This window comes from Rattus norvegicus, chromosome X (assembly GCF_036323735.1).
Source record: "Rattus norvegicus strain BN/NHsdMcwi chromosome X, GRCr8, whole genome shotgun sequence".
In the NCBI taxonomy this organism is placed as follows: domain Eukaryota; kingdom Metazoa; phylum Chordata; class Mammalia; order Rodentia; family Muridae; genus Rattus; species Rattus norvegicus.
The window spans coordinates 65,152,533-65,179,752 of NC_086039.1; the positions used below are offsets into that span (position 1 = coordinate 65,152,533).

Below are 27,220 nucleotides of genomic sequence, written 5' to 3' on the forward strand. Positions count from 1 at the left end.
CTCTCTTCAGAGTCTAAACATTTCATAACATATATTTTGGCAAGCTTCGCTAGAGAAATTCCACACCCTCCCCGTGTTCTGGAGATACCTACTCTCATTCTTTAACTTTTCACCCACCAACCGGTGACTTAAATAACAAGACCTATATTGTTACCCCATTTTTGCTCAGAATCATCAGAGGGTCACATCTCTATCTAGGGATGACTTACTGGCGTACCCTCATGGAAAACACCATACTGTAGGGCAAAGACCATCTTTGGAAGATCTCTGCAGCAAAGTATGCTCACTGCTAAAAATACACGGGTCTGACTTCCAGTCTTTGTTCTGCCATTGAATTGATATATGTTACTTTTGACAAGCCATCATTTCTCTCTAGGCTTCATTTCCCAATTTGTGGTATGTGATTGTTCAGATAAGTAATCTGTAAACATTTTCACATGCAAAAATAGGGACCTTCTTGGTGGTTCCAGTGTTGGGGGTTCCCTGAATTTGTGAACCACTTTACTAGGGCAATTTCAATAAACATTCTGTCCTCAAGCCTTGTAGGGTTAGACTCAGCGCTGTTTCATGAAGGAAGCTGAGGTTTCTACTGGGCGGGAACCATGTTGTGGAGGTTTGTAAGTGAGACGGAGAAGAAGAAGCGGTCTCTGTCACTAATCATGTGTAGTTAGAATTTGTCACAGAAGAAAATGCTGAGGTTTTGATCACGGACTTAGCAGTGTACGTGGAGGTGAAAGAAGAAGGACTGTCAATCACTTTGGTCTACTATTTTGACTTTTGCCGTCACCTCAAAGTGGGGAGTACATCTTGTTGAAACCTGATCTGATCCTGTGCGTATACAAAATATCTAGGCACCATGGTAATCCTCATGAAAAGTAAGGAAGTTGATATGGAATACATGGGGCAAAGGAAGCAATGCAAACCTCGTCCCAAACAATTTCTTTACAAGGGGGCTTCATTCCAAAGTACAGAAAGTGTTCCTTCTTTCCTTTTCCCTTCCTCCTTATTCCCTTCCCTTTCCTTCATCCATGCCCCCCCCCCCGATTCCCTCAACTAACAACATAAAAAAAAGAATCTGCTATTCTTATGCCTCCTAACATTGTAAAAAGAATTGAGGAATTAGAGAAGATGACCAATGCAACTAACCCAAATATTTTAGTGGTGGTATGCACAGACTTTGAAAAGGCAGAAACTGCTTCATACGTACATTCATAGTGCTTTGAAAAACAAGTGAGGCTTGACAAAATTCCTGTTGCTCTGAGAAGAGTGACAAAGTAGAGCTGAAAGAAAGATGGAGTGGGGATGGACATTATGTAGAATACTGTTTAAGCAAAAGATGATTGACTTTAGACAGGGCTATCCGTGGAATGAGAAGGGAAGTGGCATGAGTTGGTAGGTGAAAGACCAACCAAGAAACAGACAACAACAAAAACCAAAGCTTGCCTTAGTGCTACAGATCTATTTATTATTCTAATTACTTGGGGATATGAGGAATGTGGCAAGTTCAAAGCCTACCTACTTTAGAGGATGAATAAAGGTAAGCCTGGATAGGCTAGTATGATCTCATCAAGATAAAAAGTAAAAAAGTACAATAGTATAGTTCAGTGGGAAAATACTTGGTTAACCCTAGGTTAAATTTCTTGTAAAACACACACACACACACACACACACACACACACACACACACACACACACACAGAAAGAGAGAGACAGAGACAGAGAGAGACAGAGAGAGACAGAGACAGGGACAGAGACTGACAGAGACACAGAGAGACACAGAGACAGAAAGAGAGGGCAGAAAAGTGTGTGATCTATATTCCTAGGGATCTCATTTTAGTAATTTTGGATCGGTCCTACCATGTATTGAGAGAAGTCCAACATAACTGAAGTTGCTGTCATGATTAAATATTTATTAACATCAAAAGAATATAAGTGCATTAGATTAACAGCGTAGCAATAGCAATAGCAATTACAAGTCATCTGGCCCTAGAGAAAGGGGGTAATCCTGGATGCAAGTATTTGCCTGAGATTTTAGGACTGAAATTTCTATTTTTCTTCTTTCTGGTGGTGCCTGGAGGCATGCTAAAGAACCTCTAGTGCTATGGAAATTTCTCTGGTGTTTGGAGAGGAGTGGTGAAGGCTCCAGAATGAAAAGTGTCCTGGGCCAAACCCAGAAGCTAGAGTTCTTGAGGTACGTATAGCATCTTCTTAGCCAAACCCAGGATTCATCAGAATTGGCAGGCTATATAGATACTTTAGCTTGCTTAGAAAGAGAGGAAGCTGTGGAGAAGCTACATTGAAGGCAAGAACTGAATAAGTCACAGGCAATTATGCCAGTAGACCTTGACTTAGAAGATGTTATTTTCTTCAGTAACAAGAACTTCTTAGTTTCTTGGAATTGTGTTCAGCAGGCAGGAATAGTCATTGTTGATCTGGTTGTTATTTGGTACTCCTGGCTGAGACAAGGATCATCAGAGTAGTCATTGATCAGAGCCTGGGAATCTGGTTCATTATTGAAGTATGCACTTGCAATGGTAGTCACTCTTGTGGTTTCTTCAGAGTTGCTTGTCTGTCTGGCATACATCCTATGAACCAAAACTCAATTACTCATGAGAAAGATCTTAGGGTTTAGATCCTGGTTTTCTAGCATCCCACCACCAACATTCTTATTCATAGAATCTCAGGATCCTGCTAGACAGGGATTGTGGGAACAGAAAGTTGGTGTACCTAAAACATCTTGTGTGTTCACTGATCCAATGTAAGGACATTTATCTGAGAGAATAAAATATTTTCTGAGACCGAAAGACTCTATTTGGACTAATTTCCAGGTTTTTAGCCAATGACAAACAGAACTGAGGGCAGGTAATAGTTAATAAGTTAGAAAAGGAGACGGTATCTTACCTGCTCACCTCATAGACATACTCTAGAAAAGAAGGAAGATTCAGGTCAGAACTTATATGGAGAGTGTACAAGAACTAATCATAAAACCTGAGTACCTGTGCAAAAATTGGGCATGGGGGAACAGAAGAGAATTCTAAGTATCATCTTTTTCATGTCAAGAGGTTTTTTGTCATGAGTTGAAATACAGGGATGTAGATTTTTCGTAGAAGTGGAAGGTATACATGCTAGATTTCCATCCCCTTTGGCGTTTCTGACTCAAAACACCAGGTTGAAGATATTGCTTGGTGTTGGTAAAGGGAGAACACCAGTCCTGCTTTTAACCCAGTAATTTTATCAAAGATACTCAGAAAATTCTGTGGGAAACTTGATTGCCCAGTCACAGCCCAGGTAAAATGCACTGATTTTGATTCGGTGCCAGGGACCATAGCCCAAAACATTTTCAGTGCATTAATGCCCACCTATTAGTCAAGAAAGGGGTCAGTTGTTTCATATATATCATATATGGAAAGTTGATGTTTCATTGAATTAATAAAATATAACTACATAAAATCTAAAACTAAAAGGACCTTAATTAAGTAATCCTTGCTCCTTAATGTCTGTGGAAAACTGTCCTCTAATTCTAGGATTAGCTTGGCACAAAGATGGCCATTTCTTTTTTAAAGAAAAATATTTGTATCATTTTATTTATTCTTTTAATTTTTATTGGATATTTTTATTTACATTTCAAATGTTACTCCCTTTCCCAGTTTCCCGTCCATAAACCCCCTATCCCATCCCCCTCACTCTTCTTTTATGAGGGTGTTCCTCCACCCTACCACCCACCCCTGTCATGACATTCCCCTACACTGGAGGGTCCAGCCTTGGCAGGACCAAGGAGTTCTCTTCCCATTAGTGCCCAACAAGGAAGAAGGCCATTTCTTGATACCTTAATCTGCCTTCTAGATTGTTATAATCTTTCAGAGTAACAACTGGAATTTCATGTACTAAATTACAAGAAAGCTAACAATGCAAAGTATGAGACCCTCCATTTCCATGTTTTGTCTTCCCCACTGATTAGGAAATTCTGTACACCACATACGTTCTTTTTGCCTTTATATACCCAGAATCTGTAATTCTCAAATTATTCTTAGTAACTACAGACTAAATTGAATTACTGCAGTGAAGTTATCTCTCTTAAAGAGAAGGGAATCTTAGAAACAAACGTTCCAATCTCCCTCAACGCTGTTTTCCATACTCAGTAAATAACTTTGACAATAGTGCCTTTATCAGGCTGTTTCCCTGATCAAAACAATGAAATTAATCTTAGAAGCATTGCACAGCCCAGTGAAGAAATTCTTTAGACTGGAATTAAAAGCCTGTTATAATTAGAAAGAAACTTTTAACCTCCCCTGTATTTCATTATCACTTAACTATGTGAATTTTTCTTTATGATGATCCACACTGATATGCAATTTAGGCCTTTGTACTTACACTCATGTGGATTCACTTTCCCAGAATACTGTCTCTTCACACATTGTCTTCATATAATATGACCTAGTTCTACTTAGACCTTCTGAAGGACTTTGTTGATTTTTCCAGCTTTGACTTCTTCTCTTCAGTTCTTGTTCAAGATTTTCTTCTTTACATTTTGGATCATTATTCTTTCTGCTATGTGTGTTATTGATAACTTCTATACCTCAACCTGGAAATCCATATATAAATGGCAAGCAACTTGAGGAACGCTTCTCTTGCATTCTTATAAGGTGACTTACAAAGAGAGTTGTACTGGGTTGGGTACCCTGGACTTTATCTTACATCATTGCAGGGATAAGGAACATCCATCTCTTTTTATTTACTACTCTAAAACTGGTCTTGGAGCCCAATGGAAAGTTAGACATAGAAGATCATCAGAATGCAGACCAATGTAATGTTGGAAAGAATGAATAAGCAAAAACCAACTCTCCCTACTTATCACTTACCTTGGAATGTTCTGCGGCGGAACATGATAAAAGCTATGGTGACAACTACTATGCAGCAAAAGCAGATGATCAAGATTATGGCAAAGATCGGCAGCTTCCCTCCTAAAAGATAAAATAAGACTAAGTGCTATTGGGCTAAAAATTATGTCCATCAGTGGTCTTACTCACTGCTGGACCTTGCATGTCATAATACCAACATACCAGGCAAGATGTGCCCCTGGTATGATAGTAGTTTTAGGATAACTAACAGCTTTTTGATTGGAATCGAGAACTGCTCCACAGGAGGGAATATCATGCCTGTTACTGTAATCCTGGTCAAAATACATGGCTGGGACTGTCATAGACCCTATAATGGAACTTGTTTTGTTTTTATAAATATTCAATTTGCTATTTGAAAATTTATATTTATACCCATAGACATAGGCTTCTCTCAATATTGGACAGAGAAGATTATTTTTTAAAAAAGATTTACTTATTTATTTATTTATTTATTTATTTATTTTATATGAGTACACTGTAGCTGTTTTCAGACACACCAGAAGAGGACATCAGATCCCATTAGAGATGGTTGTGAGCCACCACGTGGTTGCTGGGAATTGAACTCAGGAACTCTGGGAGAGCAATCAGTGCTCCTAACCATTGAGCCATCTCTCCAGCCTGAGAAGTTTATTTTCATTGGACAGAAATCAATCCAGAGATGCATAACTGGTGAAAGTGCTGAGAAGAGACTGGGTGTTAATTGCAAAATGGCCTATCTTTATTATCACAAAGAGATGGGGAGGAGGAAGGGAGCTCACAAAGCATCATGAAAGAGAATTCAGAAAGGTTAAGAGCCAGGTAATGAGGACGAGTATCGTGAAATGCTGTTTGATGGACATGAAAGGGATATTGCATTCATGGATTTATAGTAGCTGGGGTCACCTGCTCAAGATGGACATAAGTTCAAGTCAAAAGTCTTGTATAGGTGGTAGAGATGCTCTTTAGGCCACACTCCTTACTGAAGAGCTCTTGACAGTTGGTAGCTTCTGGTGGAGAGACATTCATTCTTTTTTCCTTGTGATCCCACTGAGAGGTTTCCCATACCCCCACTGGATGTCCCTAAACTCATGCACTAATCGGATTTAGTAGGTTATCTAAGAAGAAGACAAGAAGTTAGGAGGAAGAAGGTTGTAGAGCATTTGGTTGGAGTTGGAAGAAGGAAACGAAAGGTGTATATGGTTATATTTCATTTTATAGATGTATGAAATTATCAAGAATAAAGAAACTACAATAAAAGTATTGAATGTCCATACAGTATTTTTTAAATTACAAAGATAAGTGGAAATTGTGATGCACATGTTTAAACTTGGCACTTGGGAGGGAGAGGCAGGCAGATCTCTGTGACTTTGAGGTCAGACTGGTCTTCATAGTTGGTTCCAGGACAGCTAGTGTTACAGGTCTTAGTAATGCAATATTATTTATCCAAGAATTATTAATAATGGCCCAAATAGGAAGTTTTCTATTTAACATGCAAGAATAAAATAAATACATAAATTGTTAAACACACATATATACACCAATTATCTAGCAATGGAAACATATTTGCATATAACATATATGTATATATATATTCATACGAGACCACAACTGACTCTGACCAACACCCAGAGAAAAAGAATTCTAGTACAGAAATGCATTACTTTATTCCTTTGTAAGAGTACAAAATAGCTTAAAAATAAGACATGGCAATAGTGACTGAATATTTTGGTAAGGATTAGGCAGCAGGAACTGTGGTTGTGATGTATGGAAATCTTTTCAGATTTTTAAATATTAATCTAGCTATATATTATTTGTATACTATGTTTCAGTAAAAGTTTACTAATTTAAAAATGCAGCCAAATAAATGAATAAATGTTGGGCCCTGTGGAAACTCTACGTATCAGCCTAGAGTGTCTCGAGGTTCTGAGCAAGCAACAGAGAAAAACAAAATTTCATACACCTAAGAAAATATAGATAAGGAATCAGTGGGCCGATACCCTCTCACATCCCACAGCCTTTCTGTCACTCAGGAGGTCTGCTGTAAACAGGGACACAGGTGGGACTCCTGCCCAAATACCATGCCAGCTGGGACACCCACAAAGCCCAGCTGACCTGAGACCTACCCCCTCTGCCTGAGATCCATCTTCCTTCTGGTCTGCTCCTTGACTTGGGCCAGACTGGTGGACCTGCTCCCCTTCCACACCTCACAGTCTGCCTGTCTCCTAGGACCTCCCCCTCCAACAAGAGAGAGCACTGCCTACCTCACAGGAGGCCAGAACCAACTCAGGTAACAGAGCTCTACCTACTTCCAAGGAGGCAGGTTCCAGTCAAAGACATCTAGGCCAGTTAACACCAGAGATAACCGGATGATGAGAGGCAAACACAAGAACATAAGCGACAGAAGCCAATGAAATTCAGCACCATCAGAATGCAGTTCCCCCACCGCAGCAAGCCCTGGATACCCTAACATACCTGAAAAGCAAGATTCTGGCCTAAAATCCAATATAATAGAGGCCCTTAAAGAAGATATACATAATTTGCTAGGGTTGACTTAGGGAAAGGATTGAAGAAATTGAGGAGGAGGGTGACCCCAAAGGAAGAGCAGCAGTAATCCAAACCCTTGTGAACTCTCAGAGAGTGAACTACCAACCAGGCAGCATACATATGCTGGTCCAAGGCCCCTGGCACATATATAGCAGAGGATTGTCTCAGTGCCCTTAATCCTTGAGAGACTTGAGGTCCCAGGGAAGAGGGATCCCCAGTGGGGGGAAGGGGAGCACCCTCTTGGAGGCAAGAGGGAGGGGGAATGGGATGAGAAATTGTGGGAGGGAGAAACCGGGAGGGGGGCAATGGCTGGGATGTAAATAAAATAATAAAAAAAGAAAGAAAAAGAAAATCTAGATAAATATCAGAGATACAATGTCAGAACAATTTCTTGAATACCCCTTGGGTTTCTTTTTCTGTGTGCGTGTGTGTGTGTGTGTGTGTGTGTGTGTGTGTGTGTGTGTGTGTTTGGCTATAGCCAAATTTCCATGCTTTCCATGGGGCCAAGATCGGGAGCTTTCTTTTACCTTGCCTTAAGAAGAAAAAAAAATAGTATTCTGACTCACCAGCTTTTCAAAAACGCTATATTCATGTGATTCTGGCTTTAAGCCATAAAAACTTTTCTTGATACTACTCCTCAGCCCAATTCCCAGCTTCCTCTTTTTCTCAAAAATATTTCCACTCAGAAATCTAGGGCACCTTGAGAGTTAATACTGTCAATCTGAAAGGATCTAGGATCTAGATGCATCGAGAAGACAAGCCTCTTGGCATTATCTTAACCGTGGCCACCCTTCTTCCAGAGCCTGGCATAATGAACTGAATAAACCAGAGCAAGCAAGCTGAACACCAGCATTCTCTGCTGTCTGGTTGTGAATCTGATGTGATAACCTGCCATGACTTCTTAACATGACAGACTGAACCTCTGAGCTCTGAGCCCAAACCATTTCTTCCTTAAGCAGCTTCCATCAAGTCCTTGATTGTGGAAATGAGGTAAGTAACTAATACAGGTATAGAAATAGTTGAAGGAATATACTGTATAAAGATTCCAGTTCTAAGTCTTTTTTACTTCCTGTATAATCGCAAAGGCAAGATAATGGTCCTTCCTACAAAGGTGTTTGCACTCCAATTTCCAGAATTGTATGTAATATAAAAAATAATTAAGGTTAAAGGGAGAATTAAGGTTAATAGCTATCTGCAGTTTAAATGGGAGATTATTATTAATGATTCTGATGGGCTCAATGTAATTATAAGGATCAATTTAACAGTGGAGATAGGAGATACAAGAGAAGATAAGCATTAGAGGGAGATTTGAATCCATTATACTGCTAATTTTGAAAATAGATAAAAGAGGTCATGAACCAAGGAATGTGGGTAATTTCTGCATAGTGGAAAGTATCAGGGAATTGATCCTTTCACGAAACTTCCAGAAGTAATATTGTACTCCTTGCACCTGATTTTATCTCACTAATAATTATGTCAGACTTTTGATTACCATATGTATATGATAACATATTTCTGTTATTTTTATATACGAAAATTGAGGTAAGGTTTTACATCAGTCAAAGGAAAGTTAATACAGCAAAATCAGTTAAATCATTAAGTGTCACTGGAATTTAGTTTCCTCATAACTTAAATGACACATTGAATGATATCCAATATACTTTTGTTTTTTTACTTTAATTTACTTATAATCAGCATTCAAAATAACAGATTCATCATATTTTGTTTTGATTGATTTTTTTCTCTACCACTGCCTGCTGTCTTCTTGACACTTGTATCCTCTTCCTTCTACTAGTTCCCATTTTATGTCACATGTCTTATACTTCCTCCTTACCTCCTTCCTTAAACTAGTTTTTTTGAAGGTGGGGGTTAGGGAGATGGCTTAGTGGTTAATAAACTTAGTATTTAAGCAACACCAGAGTTCACATCCCCATCACCCACATAAAAATCAGACATAGGAGAATCTTTAACCACAGTGTTTGGGGACAGAGACACATGAATCCTCTAGGCTTCTTGGCCAGCCAGTCTAGCCAAGATTGTGAACTACAGGCCAATAAGAGACTCTGTCTCAAAAAATAAGGTAGAGAACAATAGAAGGTACATCTAAAGAAGACCTTTTGTCTCCATATGAGCACATACAGACAAGCATTTACATTACTGCAATTTATATATTACAGTAAGCACATACATGCAAACACCACACACACACACACACACACACACACACACACACACACACACACACACACACACACACTCCTGCTTTGCTTTTCTGTCTCATTAGCCTCTGAAGTGGAAACATTAAAGCTCTAGGGAAACAAGAGGTCAATCCTAAACCCAGTGTATAACAAGAAATAATAAATATTAGGTACCAAAATAAAGAATAAAGAAACAAAGAGTGAAAGAACAATATATAGCATTAACCAGAGAGTTGGTTTTTAAGATAAAGATTAATAAACTCCTAGGCTAAGCAAAGCAAAAGGAAGAGACAGAAGCTTTAAATTAATAAAATTAAAGATTAAAAGAGACTTCAATGAAATCAGAAGGATCATTAGATGATATAAAAATTCTGGAAAACTTAAAAAAATAGATTAGTTTCCAGGCACATATGACTTGTTTTAATAGTTACTTTTCTGTTGCTGTGATAAAACACCATGTCCAAAGGCAATCTCAGAAGCAGGAGGAGTTTAATGTTTATGTTTGCAGATGGATAAGAGACGGTCACAGCAGGGAGCAACAAGCACAGACATTGCAGCAGGAGGAAGCTGTAAGATCACATCCTTCAACACCATACTCAATGCAGAGAAAGGAATCTGGAACTGGGTTGAGGCTATAAACTCTAAATGTGGTGTACTTCCTCCAGAAAAGCCATGCCATTTCTCTAGAACCAACTGGGGACAAAAATCACAAATAATAAACCTATGGGGGACAGTGACATTCAAGCCACCACATTCTACTCTCTGACCCTGGTAGGTTTAAAGGCCCATCATAATATTAATTTTGCTTAGTCAAACTTTACAAGTCCTCACAATCTGTGACAGTCTCAAAACTACTTAAAAGTATCTTCTCAGACTTAAGAAAAAGTTCTTAACTGCAGTTTCTTGTAAAATCAAAATATATCACAAGCTTCAAACATAAAATGGCACAGAATACATATTACTATTCCAAAAGGGAGGAGTCAGAGCATAGTGAGAAAATAATGGACCAAAGATTAAAACACAGCAGGGCAAGCATCAAATCATGTAGCCTTGCCTCTGGTGCCACAGGGGTTATCTGACTCTGCCACTGCTGCGTTGTTGCCTACATCAGACATTTCATTCTTGTGCTGTTACTACTTCTTATCTGCTGTTCTCCTTAGCAGATATTTCATGGCTCTAGCATCACCACCATCTTGGGGGTATCCAATACCATGTCGACTTCACTTTTATAGCCTTAGACAATGTTCTTTTGGGAGGGCATGTTGCCCACTTAGGAAGTTTATGCAGGGACTGTCCTGCCAACCCATTTTCTGGTCTCAGGGGCTTTTATTTTCAATCAAGTCTAGGATATAACTTTGCTGACTATTCCTATCTCAGTTGGCAGTGATTATTTTCAGAGCCCAAAATATATCATTCTGTGTTCTCCTGGATTTTAGTGTTGCTGATGAATGATCTGATGTTATGCTTGGTATTTATGCCTCAAGACCTCAAATTGAGGTCTGTGAGGTGGCACTTTCCATGTACATCTTTTACTTAGTACTTTATTTGGATGTGTATCTCATTCCCTAGGTTTGGAAAATTCTTGGCTATAATTTCATTAAATATAGTATCTAAGCATATTTACTCTCTCTGAGCTTTTTAACTTATTTCTGCTCCTTCTTTTATTGTGTGGCTATTAGGTTTGGTCTCCTGAGTGTATCTATGACTTCTCAAATATTTAATCATATTCATTAATGTTTTCTTTATGTATATATCATTATGTATTATTTTCTTTATCTTGTCATCCATCCTTGAAATTCATTCTTCTGTCTCATCTTATCTGTTTCGGATGCATTCTGTTGTGCCTTTTATTTTATTTATTAATAGAGCATTTGGCTAGCATGTTTGAGATCACTAGTTCAATACCCAGTATCACAAAAAGAAGTATGCATTCAATGATAAAGACAGAGCGTGAAACAATGAGCTATAGTTATCAAACTATTTCACACTGAATAATCAAAGTAGATACTTGATGGGTACCTGAAATCATAGATGTTTTGTAGTATATCCAGAACTAACAATTGGTTACAAGACTATGAAAGAGGTTCATTATTTTAAGAATTAATTTAGGCATGCCATTGTAAATTATATGACTGTTTGTGATGAAGTAGACAATATTTTCTCTGGGAATTTAATCCCTGAGTTCCTGACTTGGAATTATTTAAGACTTTTGAGGAATAAAAATTAGCTGCGAGCTGCTGTAAATCTCTTTAGTCAAGAGTTAAAGTTGTGGGTGGGAGAGACTGCTTTGCTCTTTACCTATTCTATTACCTGTCTACTTAGGAGAACTAGCTGAGTTCATAATCCTAGTTCAAATTTTTTCAGTTCCTGAGAAGTATTTTGCCATGGCAATAGGAAACAAACTTAAGAATACATTTAACTCTTTCTTTAACCACAATCTGACTTTTTCATTCTTTTATCTTTCTCTTTCTCTTTCTATCCTACCTACCGAATGATCTGATGTTATGCTTGACATTTATGCCTTAATATTTCCACATAGAGTTTATGAGTCACAATGTTCAGAGTCAAAGTAGAAGGATAGAATTTCTAATGTTATTCTTACCTGGGACAGTAGTGGTCCCCTGAGGTGTTTGAGTCACACTAGTGGTCCAGTCAGAAGTTGAACTCGTTATAGTCGTTGCTATGAAAACAGAGAATCAAGGTCAGAGACCTCTCTCACACTGAAGAGCTGTGAGGGTAGGAGATGGTGGAAAAGGCTTTATGTCTTTGCTGTAGACCTCTTCTGGGCTTTCAGGGTATCTATTTAGCCATATCATTGATCTATACTATACTATGTATGAGGTACAACATTTCAACTTTCTTACTATAAGGGTGGTCAGTGGAAAACAGATATACAAAGAAATAATATACCCATAGTCACACAGTCATGATGCTTTCTTTTTGCTTCATGATTCTATTTCTTCATTCTCCTTGCTACATGTCTTTACTACTATGACCTTCTTGAGTAAGACAGTAATCTCTTTGCTCAAATTGAATGGAATTTAATATCCTCAGTTTTCATACATCATTTTAAAGAACTGCTATAACAAAGCCCCTGTATAATTTACCTTCCAAAGAGGATTGCATGGTCGTAAGTGCTTCAGTAGTGATTTTAGGTGGCTTATACGGGTCTGTAAGGAAAAAAGAAGCTTGGTTAAGGAATCCAGTAACCTTTTACAAAATAATAATTTTACAATTATTTACAAAATAATAATTAAAATATACAAAGAACTCAAGAAGTTAGACCGCAGGGAAACAAATAACCCTATTAAAAAATGGGGTTCAGAGCTAAACAAAGAATTCACAGCTGAGGAATGCCAAATGGCTGAGAAACACCTAAAGAAATGTTCAACATCTTTAGTCATAAGGGAAATGCAAATCAAAACAACCCTGAGATTTCACCTCACACCAGTGAGAATGGCTATGATCAAAAACTCAGGGGACAACAGATGCTGGCGAGGATGTGGAGAAATATTAAAGATATTAGAAAAATTTGGAACTTTAGGTAAACATAGTCAGGTTCATGGTTGGACCTCTCAAACCTCCCTTCGTGATGCTGGCAAGTGCTATTGACTGGCCGTTATTCATTGGATATCACCCCAGGTCTGGGTTCATAAGCTCATAGACTTTCAATATACCAGAACATACAGTGGAGAGGAGGTGAAAATTTGGCAGAGGAAATGTATTTTCATTTTCACTGAATTTTAACTAAACTATAATGATTCATTCTTGATAAACACTTCAGAAGTATAACAAAGGAAAATGCTAAAGTAATGACTTCAAAAAAATTTACCCCCTCATAGAAATAAAGGCATAACTGAAAAATTTTGTCATTTTCCCAAGAATTTTGGAAATTGGTACATAGGAATTTATGGTGTATTTACAAAAGAGGGAACAGCTGTTTTTTTGTAATAACATGAAGCTTTGTGGCATTTCAACTTACCTCAGAGGTAATAAAAATTAATACCCTATTCCAGATACAAGAGTAAGCAGTTCATTCCAAAAATACTATCTTTATTTGACCTATTTAATGATTTTCTGAAAATAAAAAGCCCCATTAATTCAAAGTTTGTTTTATTTAGTACATATAGTAAAATGTCTTTCCCTATGGCAAGGAAAATACTCATCACAGAGATGCCTAAGACAATGGCTATCAGTTTGTGAAAAGAAGATACTAACCAACCATTTTGAAAGGAAGTGCTCACAAATAGATATTCCCCAGGAAGGTTGAAAAGTCTGACAATATCCCACAGTAAAGTATGACATACCCTTTCATAAAGTCTTTTGTATATTCAGAAAAAATATAAGAAAAGCATAAGGACACATGGTTAACCTTAGGTTTCATATTATCAGAAAATTAAAAGAGTGTCATAATTATAAAGTGGCTGTATACTGATATCTTAGCTAAACAAGCAACATTGTTCTCCAATAAATAATACCCTGTAAATAATAGATGATTTATTTGCTCCTGGAAATTAAGAAAATCTCTAACCAGTCATTATCTGACCACTAAATTAATCAAATAATGAGTTTAGTGGCTACCCATGACAATGAATACATAAGACTATACAACATTAGTTTTAAAAAAATCACCTGAACTATCAATCAATCAATCAATCAACCAACCAACCAATCAATCAAACAAACAAAAAACAGGTAAGAAGAACATGTACTTGTTGTTCTAGCTACATGTATGAATTTAGTTTGGGCAGTATAGAAAAACCCCATCCAAAACATATACAAACCCCAGATGAAAATGAAGGAAAAAATTAAGACATTCCTAAATGAATAGTACGCATGAGAATATTCTGTAGTAGACAGGGCCCATAAGAAATGTCAAAAGACATTCTTTAAGTTAAAATAAAGGGGCAGTGGGTGATATCCAAAACTAACATGAAAATAAAAAAGCACCAGTAAAAACTATACAGCTAAGTAGAGTCTAAACATACCTTTGTAATCTGACTTCAAAAAAGAATTTACAAAATAATAATTAAAATATACAAAGAACTCAAGAAGTTAGACCGCAGGGAAACAAATAACCCTATTAAAAAATGGGGTTCAGAGCTAAACAAAGAATTCACAGCTGAGGAATGCCAAATGGCTGAGAAACACCTAAAGAAATGTTCAACATCTTTAGTCATAAGGGAAATGCAAATCAAAACAACCCTGAGATTTCACCTCACACCAGTGAGAATGGCTATGATCAAAAACTCAGGGGACAACAGATGCTGGCGAGGATGTGGAGAAAGAGGAACACTCCTCCATTGTTGGTGGGATTGCAAACTGGTACAACCATTCTGGAAATCAGTCTGGAGGATCCTCAGAAAATTGGACATTGAACTGCCTGAGGATCCAGCTATACCTCTCTTGGGCATATACCCAAAAGATGCCCCAACATATAAAAAAGACACGTGCTCCACTATGTTCATCGCAGCCTTATTTATAATAGCCAGAAGCTGGAAAGAACCCAGATGCCCTTCAACAGAGGAATGGATACAGAAAATGTGGTACATCTACACAATGGAATATTACTCAGGTATCAAAAACAACGACTTTATGAAATTCGTAGGCAAATGGTTGGAACTGGAAAACATCATCCTGAGTGAGCTAACCCAATCACAGAAAGACATACATGGTATGCACTCATTGAGAAGTGGCTATTAGCCCAAATGCTTGAATTACCCTAGATGCCTAGAACAAACGAAACTCAAGACGGATGATCAAAATGTGAATGCTTCACTCCTTCTTTAAAAGGGGAACAAGAATACCCTTGGCAGGGAAGAGAGAGGCAAAGATTAAAACAGAGACTGAAGGAACACCCATTCAGAGCCTGCCCCACATGTGGCCCATACATATACAGCCACCCAATTAGACAAGATGGATGAAGCAAAGAAGTGCAGACCGGCAGGAGCCGGATGTAGTTCGCTCCTGAGAGACACAGCCAGAATACAGCAAATACAGAGGCGAATGCCAGCAGCAAACCACTGAACTGAGAATAGGACCCCCGTTGAAGGAATCAGAGAAAGAACTGGAAGAGCTTGAAGGGGCTCGAGACCCCATATGTACAACAATACTAAGCAACCAGAGCTTCCAGGGACTAAGCCACTACCTAAAGACTATACATGGACTGACCCTGGACTCTGACCTCATAGGTAGCAATGAATATCCTAGTAAGAGCACCAGTGGAAGGGGAAGCCCTGGGTCCTGCTAAGACTGAACCCCCAGTGAACTAGACTGGTGGGGGGAGGGCGGCAATGGGGGGAGGGTCGGGAGGGGAACACCCATAAGGAAGGGGAGGGGGGAGGGGGATGTTTGCCCGGATACCGGGAAAGGGAATAACACTTGAAATGTATATAAGAAATACTCAAGTTAATAAAAATAATAATAATTAAAAATCAATACTTCTACCATTATAATATACTAAAGTGTAACTTAAAGTAATGGTAGAATTAAAGGATAAGAAATTGAGCTGACATATAAGTAGCAGAGGATGGTCTTGTCAGGCATCAATGGGAGGAGAGGCCCCTGGTCCTGTGAAGGCTTGATGCCCCGATGTAAGGGAATGCCAGGGCAGGGAGGTGAAAGTGGGTGGGTGGGTGGGTGAGGAGCACCCTCATAGAAGCAGGGGGAGGGGGGAATGGGATAGTGGGTTTCTGGAGGGGAAACCAGGAAAGGGGATGACATTTGAAATGGAAATAAATAAAATATCTAATAAAAAAGAATTTGATATGAATAGAAATGATCTTTTGTATATTATAACATTAAATTGTAATAAATCCAATAAGTTAAGAATTGATATCCTACTGAGAGAAAAACAATGAAAATACTTAGTAAATGTCTTAGTTAGGATTTATATTGCTGTGATAAAGCCCCATGACTTAAAGCAACTTGGGGCAGAAAGGGTTATTTACATTACTTAGAGAAGTCATGTTATTACCTAGAAGCAGGAATTGAAGCAGAAGCCATAGAAGAACGTTGCTTACTTACTCAGCATGCTTTCATACAGAATTCAGGACTACCAACTTAGGGGCTGGTACTGTCTGTGATGAATTGGGCCCACTCACATCAGTCATCCATCAAAAAAATACACCAAAGGCTTCACAGGTTATTCTATTGGGGACATTTTCTCAGTTGAGGTTCCCTCATACAAAATACTAGACTGTATGAAGTTGATATAAAACTAGCCAGCACCGCCCAAACCTCGCTGATCCTGGCCCACAGCTCCCTGCTCCCAAACACCGTGGGAGAGAGAGCTCATTGCCCAGACATGTGGGCACTTCTGAGACTGCAGGGCAGGAGAGACTGCCACTTCTGCCCACCTTGGCCACATCCCTAGCCTAAGAGGAAACTGTAGAGGGCCTCTGGGAACAGGAAAATAGGGGCACTCAAGCTGCAGGAGCCCTGCGATCCAGACTGGACACTATTTTTTTTAAATATTTACTTTATGTATGAGTACACTGTAGCTATCCTCAGACACAGCTGAAGAGGGCATCGGATCCCATTACAGATGGTTGTGAGCCACCGTGTGGTTGCTGGGAATTGAACTCAGGTCCTCTGGAAGAGCAGCCAGTGCTCTTAACCCCCCTGAGCCACCTCTCCAGCCCCTGGGCACGGATCTTAAGGGACCTGGTCAAACAGCTCCCTGCACCCAAATCCCATAGGAGGGAGAGCTAGACCTTCAGAGGGGCAGACATGCCTGAGAAACCAGAGGAGACTATTCTCTGCCCACATTTCTCACTCTAGAGGAAAACACCTAGCACCATCAGGGCCCCCTGTGCATAGGGACCCATAAGTAAGGGCAGGCCCTTCTGGCTGCTGCCCTCACAGAGAGCTGAAACCCAGCCCTGAAGAGCGACTTCAGGCCTGAGACCAGAGGTAAGACCAACTTTTCTGCTCCAAGTGACCTGCCTAGTGGACTCAGGACACATGCCCACAGAAAGAGCTGAAAGCCAATAGACAGGGACTACTACACGCATGAAAGCAGAACACTCTGTTCCCATAACTGACTGAAAGAAAACAGGAAAACAGGTCTACAGCATTCCTGATACACAGGCCTAAAGGATGGTCAAGCCCCTGCCAGAAATAGCAGAACAAGGTAACACCAGAGACAACCTGATAGTGAGAGAAAAGCACATGTACTCAAGCAACAGAAACCATGACTACATGGCATCATCAGAGCCCAATTCTCCCACCAAAGCAAAGAGTGAATATCCAAACACACCAGAAAAGCAAGATCTAGATTTAAAATCACAATTGATCATGACGATGAAGGACTTCAAAAAAGACATAATGAACCCCCTTAGAGAAATGCAGGAAAACACAAATAAACAAGCAGAAGCCTGTAGAGAGGAAACACAAAAATCCCTGAAAGAATTACAGGAAAACACAATCAAACAGGTGAAAGAATTAAAAATGGAAGCAGAAACAATAAAGAAAGCATGAAGGGAGACAACCCTGGAGTTAGAAAACCTAGGGAAGAGATCAGGAGTCATACATGTAAGCATCTTCAACACAATACAAGAGATAGAAGAGAGAATCTCAGGGGAAGATGATAACATAGAAAACATTGACAATATAATCAAAGAAAGTTTAAAACACAAAAAACTCCTAGCTCAAAACATACAGGAAATCCAGGACACTATGCAAAGATCAAACCTAAGGATAATGGGTATAGAAGAGAGTGAAGACTCCCAACTCAAAGGACCAGTGAATATCTTCAACAAAATCATAGAAGAAAACTTCCCTAACCTAAAGAAAGAGATGCCCATAAACACACAAGAAGCCTACAGAATTCCAAATAGGTTGGACCAGAAAAGAAACTCCTCCCATCACATAATAGTCAAAACATCAAATACACAAAGCAAAGAAATAATTTTAAAAGCAGTAAGGGAAAAAGGTCAAGTAACATATAAAGTCAGACCTGTCAGAATTACACCAGTCTTCTCACTAGAGACTATGAAAGCCAGAGGATCCTGGACAGTTGTCATACAGACCCTAAGAGAACATAATTGCTAGCCCAGGTTACTGTATCCTGCAAAACTCTCAATTAACATAGATGGAGAAACCAAGATATTCCATGACAAAACCAAATTTACACAATATAATTCTATAAATCCAGCCCTACAAAGGATAATAAATGGAAAAGCCCAACATAAAGAGGCAAGCTACATCCTAGAAAAATCAAGAAACTAATTGTCTTGGCAACAAAACAAAGAGAAGAAAAGTACACAAACATAACCTCACATCCAAATATGAATATAACAGGAAGCAATAATCACTATTCCTTAATAACTCTCAACATCAATGGTCTCAACTCCCCAATAAAAAGACATAGATTAACAAACTGGATACGCAATGAGGACCCTGCATTTTGCTGCCTACAGGAAACACACCTCAGAGACAAAGACAGACACTACCTCAGAGTGAAAGGCTGGAAAACAACTTTCTAAGTAAATGGTCAGAAGAAGCAAGCTGGAGTAGCCATTAGGACAAAGCAGCAACCAACAGATTGGGAAAAGATCTTTACCAATCCTACAACCGACAGAGGGCTTCTATCCAAAATATACAAAGAACTCATGAAGTTAGACTGCAGGGAAACAAATAACCCTATTAAAAATGGGGTTCAGAGCTAAACAAAGGATTCACAGCTGAGGAATGCCGAATGGCTGAGAAACACCTAAAGAAATGTTCAACATCTTTAGTCATAAGGGAAATGCAAATCAAAACAACCCTGAGATTCCACCTCACATCAGTCAGAATGGCTAAGATAAAAAACTCAGGGGACAACAGATGCTGGCGAGGATGTGGAGAAAGAGGAACACTCCTCCATTGTTGGTGGGATTGCAGAGTGGTACAGCCATTCTGGAAATCAGTCTGGAGGTTCCTCAGAAAATTGGACATTGAACTACCTGAGGACCCAACTATTCCTCTCTTGGGCATATACCCACAAGATGCCCCAACATATAACAAAGACACATGCTCCACTATGTTCATCGCACCCTTATTTATAATAGCCAGAAGCTGGAAAGAACCCAGATGCCCTTCAACAGAGGAATGGATACAGAAAATGTGGTACATCTACACAATGGAATATTACTCAGGTATCGAAAACAATGACTTTATGAAATTCGTAGGCAAATGGTTGGAACTGGAAAATATCACCCTGAGTGAGGTAACCCAATCACAGAAAAACACACATGGTATGCACTCATTGATAAGTGGATATTAGCTCAAATGCTCGAATTCCCCTAGATGCACAGAACACATGAAACTCAAGAAGGGTGACCAAAATGCTAATGCTTCATTTCTTCTTTAAAAGGGGAACAAGAATGCACTTGGGAGGATAGGGAGGCCAAGTTTAGAACAGAGGCTGAAGGAACACCCATTCATAGCCTGCCCCACATGTGGTCCATACATATACAGTTACCAAACTAGATAAGATGGATGAGGCAAAGAAGTGCAGGCTGACAGGAACAGGATGCAGATATCTCCTGAGAGACACAGCCAGAATACGGCAAATACATAGGCGAATGCCAGCAGGAAACCACTGAACTGAGCACGGGACCCCTGTTGAAAGAATCAGAGAAAGGACTGAAAGAGCTGAAGGGGCTTGAGACCCCATATGAACAACAGTGCCAACCAACCAGAGCTTCCAGGGACTAAGCCATTGCCCGAAGACTATACATGGACTGACCCTGGGCTCCAATTGCATGGGTAGCAATAAATAGCCTAGTAAGAGCAATAAATAGCCCAGTGGAAGGGGAAGCCCTTGGTCCTGCCAAGACTGAATCCCCAGTGAACGGGATTCTTGGGGGGAGGGCAGTATTAGGGGAAAGTCTGGGAGGGGAACACCCATATAGAATGGGAGGGTGAGGGGTTAGGGGGATGTTGGCATGGAAACGGGGAAAGGGAATAACAATTGAAATGTAAATAAGAAATACTCAATTTAATAAAGATGGAAAAAATTAAAGTTCTTTTAAATCAGCTAAAAAAAAAAATAGAAAGAAAATATCCAATAAATGGAAAAAAAAGAAAAAAAAACCTAGCCAGCACAGCAAACTAAACAATAATTGAACTATATATACTAGAAATTATCTATTAAACAGCCAAGGTAGAGCAATGGAGGAAAAAAGAAATAAATATAAAGAATAAAGATTATAAATAAAAATTGTAGAGAAAATACTAGTTTATTAATACTTAGTTTAAATGTAAGTAGAAAATCTCTGATTTAAAATCAGTGTCAGATTATCTTATCTAGCTATACAATATTCTTGCTTAGTGCTCAAAAAAAAAAGAAGTTTTAAAGTAAAGAATGTCGAAAACCATACCATGCAGTCCTTAGACAATACGTAGGATGACTATACTGATATAAGACAAATTAAATTTGAGAAAAACATTTTATTAGGTACAAAGAACAATTTCTTTTTTTTTCTTTTGAAAAACCAAGGATGTCCTCATCCTTTTTAAAAATTTTTTTTATTTTTTTATTTTTTTAACTTGAGTATTTCTTATTTACATTTCGAGTGTTATTCCCTTTCCCAATTTATGGGCCAACATCCCCCTAATCCCTCTCCCTCCCCTTCATGGGTGTCCCCCTTCCCCATCCTCCACCCATTGCCGCCCTCCCCCCAACAATCACGTTCAGTCTTAGCAGGACCCAGGGCTTCGCTTTACACTGATGATCTTACTAGGATATTCATTGCTACCTATGAGGTCAGAGTCCAGGGTCAGTCCATGTATAGTCTTTACGTAGTGGCTTAGTCCCTGGAAGCTCTGGTTGCTTGGCATTGTTGTTCATATGGGGTCTCGAGCCCCTTCAAGCTCTTCCAGTTCTTTCTCTGATTCCTTCAACGGGGGTCCTGTTCTCACTTCAGTGGTTTGCTGCTGGCATTCGCCTCTGTATTTGTTGTATTCTTGTCTCTCAGGAGAGATCTACAACCGGCTCCTGTCTGCCTGCACTTCTTTGCTTCATCCATCTTGTCTAATTGGGTGGCTGTATATGTATGGGCCACATGTGGGGCAGGCTCTGAATGGGTTTTCCTTCTGTCTCTGTTTCAATCTTTGCCTCTCTATTCCCTACCAAGGGTATTCTTGTTCCCCTTTTAAAGAAGGAGTGAAGCATTCACATTTTGATCATCCGTCTTGAGTTTCATGTGTTCTGTGCATCTAGGGTAATTCAAGCATTTGGGCTAAGAGGCACATATCAATGAGTGCATACCATGTGTGTTTCTCTGTGATTGGGTTACCTCACTCAGGATGATATTTTCCAGTTCCAACCATTTGCCTACGAATTTCATAAAGTCATTGTTTTCGATAGCTGAGTAATATTCCGTTGTGTAGATGTACCACATTTTCTGTATCCATTCCTCTGTTGAAGGGCATCTGGGTTCTTTCCAGCTTCTGGCTATTATAAATAAGGCTGCAATGAACATAGTGGAGCACGTGTTTTTTTTATATGTTGGGGCATCTTTTGGGTATATGCCCAAGAGAGGTAAAGCTGGATCCTCAGGTAGTACAATGTCCAATTTTCTGAGGACCCTCCAGACTGATTTCCAGAATGGTTGTACCAGTTTGCAATCCCACCAACAATGGAGGAGTGTTCCTCTTTCTCCGCATCCTTGCCAGCATCTGCTGTCACCTGAGTTTTTGGTCTTAGCCATTCTCACTGGTGTGAGGTGGAATCTCAGGGTTGTTTTGATTTGCATTTCCCTTATGACTAAAGATGTTGAACATTTCTTTAGGTGCTTCTCAGCCATTCGGCATTCCTCAGCTGTGAATTCTTTGTTTAGCTCTGAACCCCAATTTTTAATAGTGTTATTTGTCTCCCTGCGGTCTAACTTCTTGAGTTCTTTGTATATTTTGGATATAAGGCCTCTATCTGTTGTAGGATTGGTAAAGATCTTTTCCCAATCTGTTGGTTGCCGTTTTGTCCTAACCACAGTGTCCTTTGCCTTACAGAAGCTTTGCAGTTTTATGAGATCCCATTTGTCGATTCTTGATCTTAGAGCATAAGCCATTGGTGTTTTGCAAAGAACAATTTCTAATCCTAAAAATTTATTTTTATAAAGGAGAAAACTTGCTTGTAAGTGTACGCTGGTAATAATACAGCCCCAAAAGTTCATGAAGAAGTGATTAATAGAATAGGAGGGAGACATAGTTAATTAACTGCTAATTATTCCAATTCAATATCCCACTCTAAATGATGTTTATAACAATGAGAAAGAGCGTCAAACTTTGAACAACATTGTTATCCACCAGTGGCACATATAGAACATTTGATATAACAATAGCAAAGTACATACTATTATCAACTACACATGGAATGTTACCTGAAAAAGACCATATTCTATGTATAAAACAAATCCCAGTAAAATTTAAAACTATCTGGAATAATAAGCATCCTTTCCACCTGAATAAAATAAACCTACAAGTAAGGCCTGGAGTGTTGGCTCAGTGGTTAAGAGTTCTTTTTGCTCTCACAGAGGACCTGGTTTTGGCTTCCAGCACTAACATAAGCACACATTAATATATATATATATATATATATATATATATATATAATAAGACTATAGTGTTCCAAATAAATAATTTACACTCACAACTAAAGAGTAATTAGGCCAATGTAATTTTGAGATGTCTAAAGTATTTAGATGTGCATCTGTCATAGAAGCCTGAAGTCATTACACTTTCTGATTTCAGAACATACCACAGAAATATCATAAGCAAAAGCAGCACAATACTGCTATAAAAAGACACAGGTCAGTAAAACAGAGTCCTGGAAATAAACTAATATGTGTAAAACCAAGTAATTACTTGTAATTTACAAAATCACATCAGACAAGCCATAGCCTTTTTCAATAAATGGTGCTGGGGGAAGTGGATATCACTAATATTCAAACCTGACCTCTATTACCCTGTGTAAAAATCAATCAAAGTGGATTAAGAACTTTAATATGAGATTGGGAACTCCAAATCTATTAGAAATAAGCATAGAGAAATGCTTAGATATATGAGTAGAGGCAATGATTTTCTGGTAACAACCTCAAAAACACATAGAAAAAAACCCACTAAATTCTCATTGGTATTGCAACTAAAATGTATCTATCTGTATTGGAAAAGAAATAACTAAAGGGAGAAGAAAGAGACAACCTGTAGACTGGAAGTTTAGAAATGAAAATATTCAAGCTGGGTTAAGTGAACCAAGTCCTTTACTCTAGATGAACAACAACTTTGAGAACATTGAATAAGAGCACTGAATAAAAGAGCCAACAAAGTAATGTAGGAATAGTCATGCAGACAAACTGTAAGAAAACCCAAGTACAATGCTTAAAAGAAGGAGAACGGAATGGGCAGCAGGGTCAGCTCCTGCAGAAAATTTTATATGGTTGGGTATAAGTGGACAGTGTTTAGGTTTTTGTTATGTAGATGATAATGCTCTTTTCTGTTTGCAAAATTTTGTGGTAAATTGGGAAGAACAGTTGGTTTGAGCTACATCCCTCAAAAAGTCTTAAGGGAATATAGGAGCAGTAGGTGGCATTTTAAAAGGCAATGCAATTGTATTTTCCAATAGTTTAAATTTCTAATGAGGTGCTTACTTCAAGGTGCCTGTGATTAGCAAGTAGAGTTACAGAGAACATATGTACCAAGGTCACGCAATTTCTACTGCGTCTTTGTATACCAATGCATTTGTACTCTCACAGTGACTTACATTTCTGAACACGGAGCTCAGTGATCTTATCTCTCCTTACTTGGTCTCCATCAGGAGTCTGCCAGGTGACCTCACATGTGTAGTGATTCCTGTCATCCATCTGAAGGTTATTCAGTTGGAGAGACACATCCCCTGGAACTTTGTGGCTCACTTTCAGGCGGCCTCTGTATTTTGCCTGCTGGACATGGTCTCCAGAGTAGTCACGTAAGAAGATGGTGACATGGTCAGAGCCACGTTGTACCAGCCATTTCACCAAAACTTCTCTGTAGCCTGTCAGGGGATTATAGATGCACTGAATCTTCACATCTCCTTTCCAGGTTCCTGTCACACGCTCTGGTGTTTTTAGGACGGGATGGCCTAAAGACAGGAAACAAAGTCAAAGTAAACCTAGACAAGATGTCCACCAGAGTGAGGATATGAGTAACAGGCTCAATAGGTTTCTGGGAAACACCCTTCCTTCAATCACACTCTCTTCATCCCTGTGCTCTTCTGGTCTGTTAACTTTCCCATCAACGTGTGTCAGTCCCCAGGACAAAGACTTTAACACTCTTTAGATATAGTGCTTTCAAGCTCCTTCTATGTCACTGTCGTGCTAGGAGGTGACCCTCAGTAAATCACTTCCACCATGAAGGATCCATTTTCCCCTAAATGTTACGTTGAGAGTTAAAATAGACTAATCTTTAGGAATTCTACAATATATATATATATGTATATATAATATTTTCTTTTACTATTTTCAAATGAAATGTGGGAAGAATGGTGAATAGTGAAAACTGAAGTACTTCATTTTGTGCAGCTTGCTGCTGCTTGAAACAGACTCATTCAAGAGAAAGGCTCCGTGATTGGGACATAAAATCAAGTTCTTTTCTGGCAGGGCGAAAGAGATGAGCAATAGAAGGCTCTAAAGGTGAAATTAAGGGGGAAGCAAAAATCCCAGATGTATATTCCTATTTAACCAAACCACTAGCTATTAGCTTTGAAACATGTACTTGGCAAGCAAGGCTAGCTGATTTTTATCCTTATTTCTCTTTGTTTTTTTTTTCATTTATTTTGGTTCTTATAAAAAGATATTAGAAAATGATCTCCTGAGGGGGGAAAGATTTCTGGAAAAGAAAAGAACCTGAGTAACTCTCTAGTGCTGGTTGTGCTAGTTATTGTGTGGTGGAAACAAAGAACATTGTTTCTTGATGGGCTAAGGAGTTGGGGTGGAGCCCAGAGGCAAAAAGAGAATGGAGGCCCACTGCATTAGAATTTTTCATATGTAAGCTCATATCTTGATGATTTTGTATTTTATTCAACTGGGGCTAGGGGCTGTATTTAGGCAATGTCTTTCCTGGTAGATATAGTTTCAAAATGTAGGTATCACTGACTAAATCTTTTTTATTTAGCACATATTTCAGTTAAGCAGGTAAAATATGATGCCTTGTACATGGAGTGAGGTTTTGTTATCCAATGTCCAGGATACACTGCTAAGTACCTGAGCATCTACTGATGAGGATACTGAAGTTGAATCTATGGTTTTTGCCTTATCAGGGACGCTTGGAACATCCATGGCATATTTTAACCATCAGAGAGGCCAACTTCAGTAAAAATCAGCAAATAAACATATCTCATCATTGCTAAATACTTCAAATTATGTTGGAGCCAGTGACACCCTGCAGGAAGGTGAAGCAAGCAGAAACTCAGCAAGAACCCCCTTTACCTTATACTGAGTCTTATGTACTTAAAAGCCATTTAATTTCCTTGAACAGTAAATGAGTGTGGAGGAAGAATCACAGAAATAATGCTATTATGAGATAGCCAAGACGCTGCTGGGCTATGTATGTAGAATTAGATTCTTGCAAACAGACTCTACAACTGGGCTACTACATCCACAGGGAAGTGAGTTATCCCAGCAGCTAGTAATATACCACATCCTTTAGTTGAAGAAGCTAGAGATGTTTAGCTTAGATAAATGAGTTAAGGGGACACAGTTTCTTCCATTCTTCAGATGTTTGAAATGATGACATAGAAAAAGGAATAATATATGTTCTGGGTTGATCATAAGAAGTCCTAGAATAGGATGGATATCAGTAAATGTCTGTGTTCTAAAAGTATATGAATAGCAAGTGCTGAGCACTTGCAAATGATTCTAATCAGTGGTCCATGTTACTTTTATCTATGTATTTACAAACTGAGTCTTATCATGTAGCTCTAAATATCCTGGAGCTTTCTATGTAGACAAAAAAAGCCCTTGAGCTCACAGAGATCAGAGTGCCTCTACCACCCAACAGCTAGAATTAAAGATGTGCCCAACCATCCCTAGCTACAGATTACTTCTAAAGTCATATCTATTTATTCAACAACATTTATTCCTTGGAGTGGTATATATTGTAGCAAGAATCAAAGGTTGGAAATGGGAAGTTACTTATAATTATGGAATTTTAAGGGAAAAGGAGAATATGGGAGGTTTGCATGACATTGGGGTCCTTTGACATCCCCCAAATACTGGAAAGTCATGTGGATACTTTCCAAAAGGAAAACTCTACCCAAGGAAGCTTCTGGAACTTTTTCCAGACTTTAGTGACTTCCTTCTCTCTGCCCAACATTCAGAAAGCCTTCAGAATTGCAGGTAAATGTGACTGCCCATGGGAAAAAAGCTTTCGTGGTAAAAACTCAACATCAACACTCACATCCAGAGGGAGAAGAGGTAGTCAGGTATCAGTGTGCTGCCTTACCATAGGTGAGCACTATTAGGTGGCTCAGGAACAGCAAGCTCGATGAGATCTCCATTCTATGTGAAGCCACTTCTATTCCATCCTCCTGCTGCTGAAGTTCCAAGAAATGCTGGTGGCTGACAGTTTCTGCTTGCTTTT

At 38.9% G+C, this 27,220-nt stretch overlaps 2 protein-coding genes across 7 annotated transcripts in view; one reads left to right on the forward strand and one right to left on the reverse strand.

The window, feature by feature from the left end:
* Nucleotides 1–1,889: 1,889 nt before the first annotated feature.
* Nucleotides 1,890–27,176, reverse strand: Vsig4 (V-set and immunoglobulin domain containing 4). The gene is given in 7 exon segments (NM_001025004.1): nt 1,890–2,585; nt 2,902–2,923; nt 4,860–4,961; nt 12,222–12,299; nt 12,727–12,789; nt 24,366–24,722; nt 27,083–27,176. Coding segments are annotated over 7 exon segments (858 nt in total). The 5' UTR covers nt 27,138–27,176; the 3' UTR covers nt 1,890–2,404.
* Heph (hephaestin) overlaps nt 8,096–27,220 on the forward strand; it is a 251,830-nt gene continuing 232,705 nt past the window's right edge. For 5 of the 6 annotated variants that reach the window (XM_039099420.2, XM_039099423.2, XM_039099422.2 and 2 more), the window contains exon 1: nt 8,098–8,411. The gene's annotated coding sequence lies outside the window, so the exon portion shown is untranslated. Of the gene's footprint in view, nt 8,412–27,220 lie in introns of all 6 variants that reach the window. The other variant, XM_063279761.1, reaches the window with a different exon arrangement.